Source organism: Electrophorus electricus, chromosome 5, assembly GCF_041902795.1.
Source record: "Electrophorus electricus isolate QZ-2024a chromosome 5, ASM4190279v1, whole genome shotgun sequence".
Classification (NCBI taxonomy): domain Eukaryota; kingdom Metazoa; phylum Chordata; class Actinopteri; order Gymnotiformes; family Gymnotidae; genus Electrophorus; species Electrophorus electricus.
In genome coordinates this window covers 29,867,166-29,877,165 of record NC_137501.1, presented here as the reverse complement: position 1 = coordinate 29,877,165, position 10,000 = coordinate 29,867,166, and the positions used below count along the sequence as shown (strand labels likewise).

Sequence of the window (10,000 nt, the reverse complement as noted above, 5' to 3'; positions counted from 1 at the left end):
CCTATAGTATAAAAAGACATTAATTAAAAGTGGCCTCAATATATTAATGATCAAATTTACTCTGCTCAATTATTTATGATTAAAAAACATTCAACTGACAGCTTGCTTGGAAAGTCTTTAATCCCTTGTTTATCAATATTCATAAACAATATTCATAATGTCTTATACTGAATTTCATGAAACGACTCCAGGAAGAAGCAGGCGTCTCACCGAACTGAACGCTTTGCACTCTTCCTCCGATGCGGTCTGACGCCTCTAGGACCGTGACATCGCTGAAGCCGTTTTCCAGGAGGGTTTTGGCGGCAGCCAGACCTGCCAGGCCAGCGCCTATCACTACTATTCGCGGTTGTCGGTGCCTGCGTAAGCCGCTACTAAGAGGATCATCAGTGCTGTCTGACGATATTTCACAACTTTGCATGCCTCCCGAGCTCCTCTGGTGTGGGACCTGCGGGACGAGAGGAGGTTTGGGAAAGGCGGGCCGGGGTGCCCCACGGCACATCCCATGGGACCCGGAGCATCGTAACAGTATGTTCTCAAGACAGGAGGGCTGTTTCTGAATTAGTTTCAGCGATTGGCGAACATGCGTGACAGAAGGAGGTGTTTTTTTATCTCCCTCCTGCATGTGCAGTGTGTTCTGTAGAGCTCTTGAACCACATCCTTTGTGTTGTCTGATGAGAACAAGGACCATTGCTGCTATAATTCGGCACTGCTGTGGGCACGCCGCCGGGATCCACGTTCTTAGACCTCTGAAGCACCTGTTATCGACGCGGTGCGGGCCTCGGTGCGGGCCTCGGGACGGGCGCAGATGCTGGACAGTCGCACGTGGCCACATGCTAAGGAGTCTGAAATCATGACGTGCTGTACGGACTGAATGATAAAGTATAAAAGAGATCTTACAGTGACTTATGCTTTAAGGGAAAATTGAGTCCAAGGTTTTTAAAGGAATAATAAGAACGTTCACATTTGCTGATATATTACTGATTATATTTCTGCTTTTGGTTACATAACCAGTATCACAATGTAAGGCACAGCGGCCTAGCTAATATTACGAAAGAAAAAAAACACCCCTTTTTCAAGGCTCTTGGCCCTGACCATCTCTTACAAAACAAACTAATCTGGGAAACCAAAGGAAACCATTCAGCTACAAGAGCTGTAACACAACTACTGTAATAGTAAGGTCTTATCAGCCATACTAAAGCTTTACTGAGCTTTACAGAGCTTTACACAAAGAGGCCAGCCAGAAATCTCTCAGTAGGTGGCTAACAGCTAACGCAACAAATGGCCCAGAAAAAAAAAAAAGACAAGACTGTCTGTTTTTCTGCATTTGCACGTTCACAAAGCTCCTCGGCCCAGTGGCAGGCGAAGTTTTGTTCTGCAGACAAGTGCTGGAGAGGGACAGGCATCACACAGAAGTGTCGGATGCTGTCGTCCATCGCGCGGAGGTGTCCGATGTCCAGCGTGCATTACAGGGATGTGTCCAATGTCTAGCATCCATCACACAGAAGTGGTAACGTCCAGCGTGCATCTGATGTCCAGCATCCGCGCCCGTCCCGAGGCCCGCACCGAGGCCCGCACCGCGTCGATAACAGGTGCTTCAGAGGTCTAAGAACGTGGATCCCGGCGGCGTGCCCACAGCAGTGCCGAATTATAGCAGCAATGGTCCTTGTTCTCATCAGACAACACAAAGGATGTGGTTCAAGAGCTCTACAGAACACACTGCACATGCAGGAGGGAGATAAAAAAACACCTCCTTCTGTCACGCATGTTCGCCAATCGCTGAAACTAATTCAGAAACAGCCCTCCTGTCTTGAGAACATACTGTTACAATGCACTGTATTTAAAGCGCCCACACTGATCTCAGATATGTACTACTACTACTATGCTCTACTGTCAAAGACTGAGGGAACATTGATTCTACACAAGTGTTATTCCTGGATCATGTCTTCAGTGGTCACAGATTACGAGACAATTGGATGTGTGCGTGTGCGTGTGTGTGTGTGTGTGTGTGTGTGTGTGTGTGTGTGTGTGTGTGTGTGGTGGGGAGGGGGGTTGCCTATGAAGTGCCCTATGAAGAGACATCCATACAGCGGATGCCCTTCCAGGAAAACAGCTGGGGAGAGGGTGGAGGGACACGCACACGCCTGTTTCACCTCCACTGCTCCTGGGCAGCAGCTCTACCTCAGGTAACCCTCCCTGCGGTGGTTACCAGCGGTTACCAGCATGGCCCGAGGAAGCTGCCGTGACAAGCCATTTCCGAACTTTCAAAGTGGCCCAGTGCACTGGGAATCGTGCCAGGAGACATGCCCATTCACTCTCTCTCACTCTCTCTCTCTCTCTCTCTCTCACACACACACACACACACACACACACACACACACATGCCTCTCTCTCTACCCAGCTGTGTGGAAGAGGAATACAAAATACTCTGTGTAAGAAAGAGAAAGAGAGAGACAGAAGAGAGAAAGAAAGAGAGAGAGAGAGAGAGAGCGAAAGAGAGAGAGAGAGAGAGAGAGAGAGAGAGAGAGAGAGAGAGAGAGAGAGAGAGAGAGAGAGATCTAAGTAGTCCTGGAACTGCACAGTGCTCCAGGTCTAGAGATAAAAGTAGAAACTTTTTTAAATGTAAGACTTCAGTATGGAATACAGAACAAAAAGTACAAAGTACACACAGAGACGTGAACGTTATCTGATGTGGCTTTTGGGTTATAGTACCTTTGAGTCCACGTCTATCTTTTCCATTCAGATGAGATCAAGAAAAAACATTTTCTCCCACAACCTTTCCAGCTGTGACACTGTGAAACTATACTGTAAATCGCGTTGGTTTCCGTTGTCGTTCGCTGATAGCAGACGGACGGTAAACGTTTAGGGTGACTTCAGCAGTGTAAGTACCCAATTTCGGAGAAGTTTGGTGCTTAGTTAGACAAAAGACGCGAGTGTGTCTAGAGGACTCAGCACTGCCACGTAAGAGTCGCACAGCCCACTGGGCCAAGTGCTTGCTTTTAATCCGAATTAACGGACAAAATGTAGACGAGAGAAAACACCTTACCTAGTAAAGTTAGCTTATTAACATACATGATATTTTACAGACAAACAGTGCATTTGCGCAGATGACAAATCAGCGCATTTTTACAGCGCACTACGAGACGCAGGTGAGAATCGCCCTCCAAGGGAAACATGCACAGCACAAATAACGAATCCGTTAAATACAACGTGGGATGAAACATACAGAATACGGGACAGATGCAGTTCGGCTGCCGCTAAAGAACGGGAACGGGAGCGCGAGCACGGAGTACGCGCAGCTGCGAGTGGTGTTTACTTGCTCAGATCTTCAACATGTCGGTTAAGAGTCCCCCGGTCCCCGGTAAACGGGGCGATCTGCACGCAGGCTGCGTGCACGAACCCCCCTCGGCGTCGCGTTATTGCAAACAGCTCGTTACCTGACTCCGTTCGTCTTCAGCCTTGGACCGCGGAGCGCTCGTCTTTGTGTTTACCCCCCACCGCCTGTCTGCGTCGGGTATTTATGTGCGCGCTACAACCAGCGGCAGCCGGTTCCTGCGCGGCGCTGCCTCCTCGTAGCTTAAAGACGCGCCAATGACGTAGGAATGCCCGGGCCGCGGCCTTCTAGAGAGAGAATGATGATGATGATGATGATGATGATGATGATGATGATGGTGATGGTATAATCTTTAGTGTACCACTTTTAAACAAACGCGCACTTTAGTAGAACCCAAACATATAATTAGTGCATTTAAATGACAATAAAAAAACTTTTTTAAAGTTACAGACCAAAAAAATATCATGCATTTTTAAACTGGAGACAAGTTGTGCTATATAAGTATATTACAGTCTTCATTGAGTTATAGAGATCACGATATAGAAGGCGTTAAACCTGATGGGTAGCAGCGTATTGCTGCCATCATGAACGTCCGAGTCCTTATCTGTAGTGCCTTGTACATTTTCCTAATCTTTGCATCAGTAATTCCGGCTGGTATTTTCCTGTTATTCCCCCATGGTCGTTTCGTGCGGTAGGCACTCCATTAGCTCAGTTTAACTATTATAAACAGTTCCCTTTGTTACCTACGTGTAACTCCGTTCCAGATTTATGACTCCGGAAAGCTTACGAAACCTTAATGCATTGTAGATTCCCAATGCAAATGAGACATACAAGGCATGCAGCCTCATAGGTGTCTACTACTCTTATTACTTTACTACATAACGTGCCAAAGTCGCCCTCCCCTGCTTCTAAAGCTGGTGCACGGGCTCCCTTTGTAGTACAGTTGAACAGCAAACGTGTCCTCGTTTTATGAGACACGCTACTGAATCACGTGTCTGAGTCATCTGGGAGGTGAAGGGTTTTATTAGGGTCTGATGACCAGAGAACCAAGAGGGGAAAGTAAAACAAATTATACCCTGATACGTTCTTCTAAGCAGGACTTCAGAACTGAGCTGACATGCCCAGGGTCACAGGGTCCTGTGGTCACAGCTATATGACACTCAGCTAAAAATCCCAGGCTATAAAATCATGCCTCAGACTCTTTTCAAGTGAGGCCTTCATTTTTGCTAAAGAGGGACTACTCAAGATGGCAGTACAGACACGTACTGTGAGGAGGGCAGCAAGAAGCTGTACTATTAAGCAAGGCTGTCAAAATTGCTGCATGCAACTTCAATCTTGAGCAAATAGCGAAGTACTTTTTCACACGAGCAAAACATTTTGAGGTCGTTTTGTGCTCTGGCATTTGTACCATAGACAGGCGAATTACCATTTCAAAAAGTTCATTGTGTATCTTTCTTTTATAAATCACTTACTACACATGTGTTTTCCAGTGAATTTGTATTTTGCTTTCATGTGGAATGCAATTGCTTGGACTGTACAAATCCTGAAACAACTTTTTTAAAAACAAGCTTTTTTACATCTAAAGCCAAAGTCAATTTCAGCAGATAAATAAATATCTTTAATGACTATATATATATATATATATATATATATTTGAATAGGCTCTCATTAGTACAACACACTGTGCTGTGTGACCAGAGGAAACACAATGACACGTCACTCAGATACAGAAGACACTGCAGTCTCTCTAGTACAGCAATCCAAATCCAGCATCCCTCGGGGTAGATGATGGGCAAGTGTCAACCTGCAACAGTTGATTTTCAGCATCCATGTTGACTAACAGCACACCGACAGTTTATAATAAACTAAGTGAATTTTTTCCATGTCACGTAGCATGTTAATATGCCCAGTCACAGCAAAGTATACACAGACACACAGACACACACACACACCATAAATCATGACAGCTAGTCTCTGTTGGTTATCTAATCTAATACCTTAGTTTCTGTATTTTGTTAGCCTATAAGATATATGTGGAGAAATAGGTTGAGATGTGTAATAACATTTTCTCCTTTGCAACAGGGAAAACAAACTGGCATTAATCTAATGTAAATGTGATGTAATGTTATACCCATCGTCAAGGCCACTAGCATCTCAGAGCAAACCTATAAAACTCAACTAAAACTAAACTGGAAATCGCAAATCGCATTCTCTGTCAGAGAAGGACAACGCTTTCTGCTTAACCTTTTGCACAGAAACCAAAAAGACATCTTCAGCACTCAAAACGTCACTCTGTCTTCAGGACGTCCTTGTGTGTGTTCAGTCAACCTGCAGCCGGGTCTCCTCCCTCCTTTACTACCCCGATACTCTCAAACGGTGGAAAGACCTCTGTAAATTAGTCATTTCTGTTTCTGTAATTATCACGGCTCACGTAGGTTCATTTCTCTCTCTCTCACACACACACACACACACATACACAGTGGAAATTTAATAAGTAATTAGAGGCAAAAACATCCGCCCACACACACCTGCACACACAAGTACACGCATTTGTTTGTACCTTGTGAGGACATAGGATCATACATACATTGTATACATATTATCTAGCTACCTATATGTAATAACATTTTTCTAAGCCTAACTTTCAACCAAACTCTAACCTCAGTAACAAAAAGTAAATGCTTTCATTTTAAACAAAATAAAATATGTAGTTTTTTTTAAAAAAGCACTTTGCTTTATTAAGATTGGTGGTTATACTAAAAATGTAGATGCCGTAGGTTTCCTCATTTTTTCCATATATGGGACATTGCAGAGGTCTAAGAGTCAGCAGAGGCTACACATTAGTTTACTCTACAGTGGCGTTAACACACACTTAAACGCATGCATGTTCACACATCCACATATCACCCACCGACAGAACTTATATACGAAGTCATACACAGTCATTATGCACAAATATGCTAACGAGATGCTAATATATTTAAATGCAAGGTCGTAGATTATAGTTAATAGGGCGATTCAAAGAGAGGGTTTTTTTCCCATACACACTGGAAAAAAGAGAGTGTCTGAGAGCAGAGTGGAAATGCTGGGGAAAGAGGCGTGAATCAAGTTTATTGCTATGCTGTAACGTTGAGCGGTAAGGAGGTGGACGCATGTGCAGAGAAGAGCGAGATTTAATAGGGGCAAATCCAAAATCAGAGTCGTTTATACGGTCCAGGGTCACAGAGCCGACATGGAGAGTACGAGGAAACATTACAAAACAAAAACACACGAAGGCAAACTAGGGAAGCCGGCTATAACTAAGGAAAGGGAACACTCAGGACTAGGAAACACGGAGGCTAAGATAAACACACAGGCACGGAATACAAAGAAGCAACCATCAAACATTCAAACAGTCAAACATTAATTCAAACAATGAAACAAAAAATGAAACAACGAAACAATGAACAGCCACGACCAAGGCACACAACAGGGTTTAAATACATGAACTCGAAACGAGGGACAGGTGTACGCAATCAATGTGAGGACAAACCCAAACTATGGAACAGAACTAAACACATGACAGGAAAACATGGAAGATGGAAGGGACTGATCGTGACAGTACACCACCCCCCCCACCCCCACCCCGCCCAAAGCGCGCAACACCAGTGCGCGCTAAACAAGAAACACCAAAACCAAAACAAGACTAGGACGAGACACCAACAGGAACAGAACGGGTAAGACACGGAGCAGGGACAGGACCCAGACGAGACACAGGAGCAGACAGGTCAGAAACTGGAACCGAACACAGGACACGACGAGGAGCAGGCGCCGGAACATCAGCAGACACAGAAACCGGGGCAACAGGAGAAGACTGAACAGGACAAGAAGCAGGAGCAGACACAGGAACCAAAGGAACAGGAGTGACAGGCAAAGGAGCAGGAACAGACGTGGAAGCAGAAGCAACAGAACCAGACTGAGGACGAAAAAAGTGCCGGGAGGGAGGACGAGGATTACAAGCATGCAAAACAGACCAGGCCAGGGATAAAGGAACAGGAACAAAAACGGACACACGGACGGGCACAGGGACAGAAACAAAGGGAGACACAGGAACCGGAATGGGCACAGAAACAGGCAGAGGGACGGAGAACACAACAGGAACCAAAACAAAACCAGGCATGGAGAAGGCAAAAACAAAGCAGCAGTAGGAGCCACAGGAGAGCTTGGAGGAGCGACCAGTGGGACATGCCTGGCACGAGGCACGGGGACTGGTGGAGTGGTTTCTCCCACTACAGGAGCAGGAACTGGTGGGTCCAGGATCGCGGCTGCGACGATCAGCGGCGGCAGGTCTGGGGGTCCAGAGGCGAGGCCGCGGCCATCAGCAGCGGCTGCAGGTCCGAAGGCACCTACAGGAACAGACCTGGTAACAGGACGGGTGGCATCCACTAGGCCGGGAACAGGAACGGAACTGGCAGCGTCCACTCTGCCGGGAACAGGAACGGAACTGGCGCCATGCACTATGCCGGGAACAGGACCAGGATCAGGACGGGCGGCGTCTCTAATGCCGGGAACAGGACCAGGATCAGGATGGGCGGCGTCTCTCACGTCAGGAACAGGACCAGGATCAGGACGGGCATCGTCTCTCACGCCGGGAACAGGACCAGGATCAGGACGGGCATCGTCTCTCACGCCGGGAACAGGACCAGGATCAGGATGGGCTGTGTCTCTCACGTCTCTCTGGGTGGCTTGCAGGATAGCCACAGACACTGCTGGGGTGACCCTGGAGGAACACACAGACACAGAACCCTCTCGGCAGCTCCCAAGGCTCATGCCAGCGATAGGGAGCTCGCAGTTGCGCTTTCGTGCACAGGGAATACCTAGGCATGGAAGGTCTGTGCATTGACTCCGCCTACTCACGTCTTGCGCCGCAGGCCACTCCCCCCTGCAGCGTTGGTCAAGACGGGTAGACTCTCGGCGCTTACCTGGGATCTCGTCGTCATCAAAATAAATGTGATCCTGCTTTTTCCGGGGACGACGAGATGCCCGTGTACCCGCAGCGCCAGAGGATTTGCTGTCTCTGGTTTGGTAGCGCTGAGACCGAACGAACTCGGAATGTGTAGAAACAGCCGGAGTTTCGTCCCAGCGAAACCACCTCCCAGAGTCTCGCTGTTCATTCCGTAACGTTGAGCGGTAAGGAGGTGGACGCATGTGCTGAGAAGAGCGAGGTTTAATAGGGGCAAATCCAAAATCAGAGTCGTTTATACGGTCCAGGGTCACAGAGCCGACATGGAGAGTACGAGGAAACATTACAAAACAAAAACACACGAAGGCAAACTAGGGAAGCCGGCTATAACTAAGGAAAGGGAACACTCAGGACTAGGAAACATGGAGGCTAAGATAAACACACAGGCACGGAATACAAAGAAGCAACCATCAAACATTCAAACAGTCAAACATTAATTCAAACAATGAAACAAAAAATGAAACAACGAAACAATGAACAGCCACGACCAAGGCACACAACAGGGTTTAAATACATGAACTCGAAACGAGGGACAGGTGTACGCAATCAATGTGAGGACAAACCCAAACTATGGAACAGAACTAAACACATGACAGGAAAACATGGAAGATAGAAGGGACTGATCGTGACATATGCGGCCCGACAAGAGTCTGCGTCCAGCTCACAGGGTTCATTGCTGGGTTCATTAGTGGTTTGGATAACGAGCTTAATTATTATGACGTTTGCAATGAGCAACCAAATAATCCTGATCTAATGAAAGATAACTTGCTCACATCATGGTTTCAGGAAATAAAATATGTTGTCCAGATGTCGAGATTATACGGGACGGATTTTGGTAGTTAACCTAAAGTGCAGAAAAGAAGTCTTCTTTTGTAAACAAGGCTCCCACACTGGCACACATGCCCACACCCACAGGCACACCCACAGGCACAGAAGAATCCAGAAAGTCATCAGTAAGGCAATAGGCATTATCTCCAGCTAGCTGTGCTCACGTTAATTATCTTCTGGCAGATTATGCTGCTTTTGTCTGGGAAATCCCTATTCATATGTTCACAGTGCCTCTGTGAATAATTAACTCCTGGGTGGTCGGTTAATTGGGTAACATAATTGCTGTCATTAAACAAAAAAAAAAGCCCCAAACACCGCGAGATTCTTTACTAGTGGTATTGGTATGGGAACCTTTTTAAAAAGCAATGCATTTTGGTCTCCTTTGGCAAGGTAATGGAATGGAGTCTCCTTGTATTTTATTCTCATCCTCCTGCCTGTAATTCACATACAGATGTCACCATCATTTTTCAGGGGTCTGGGTGTGTATGTGCCTTAACGTGACCTGCACATTAGCTCTGGGGGTTGGCTAGTGGATGCATGTGAACTCTGGGGGTCATCTAGGCAATGCATGTGAGCTCTGGGGGTCGAAAATGGGATGCATGTGAGCTCTGAGGATGGGTTAGGGGATGCACGTGACCTCTGGTGGTGGGCTAGGGGACACATGTGAGCTCTGGGGGTGGGCTAGGGGACACACGTGAGCTCTGGTGGTGGGCTAGGGGACACACGTGAGCTCTGGGGGTGGGCTAGGGGACACACATGAGCTATGGTGATGGGCTAGGGGATGCACGTGAGCTCTGGTGGTGGGCTAGGGGATGCACGTGAGCTCTGGTGGTGGGCTA

General features: G+C 46.9%; 1 protein-coding gene across 3 annotated transcripts in view; it reads right to left on the bottom strand.

Moving 5' to 3' along the window:
* Positions 1-3,589, bottom strand: part of smox (spermine oxidase) — a 12,541-nt gene extending 8,952 nt beyond the window's left edge. For 2 of the 3 annotated variants that reach the window (XM_081714760.1, XM_081714761.1), the window contains exon 1: positions 211-576. In XM_081714760.1, coding sequence (XP_081570886.1) covers positions 211-499 — 289 coding nt within the window. In that variant the 5' untranslated portion in view covers positions 500-576. Of the gene's footprint in view, positions 1-210; positions 577-3,434 lie in introns of those variants that run through there. The other variant, XM_035530166.2, reaches the window with a different exon arrangement.
* Between the last annotated feature and the right edge of the window lie 6,411 nt (positions 3,590-10,000).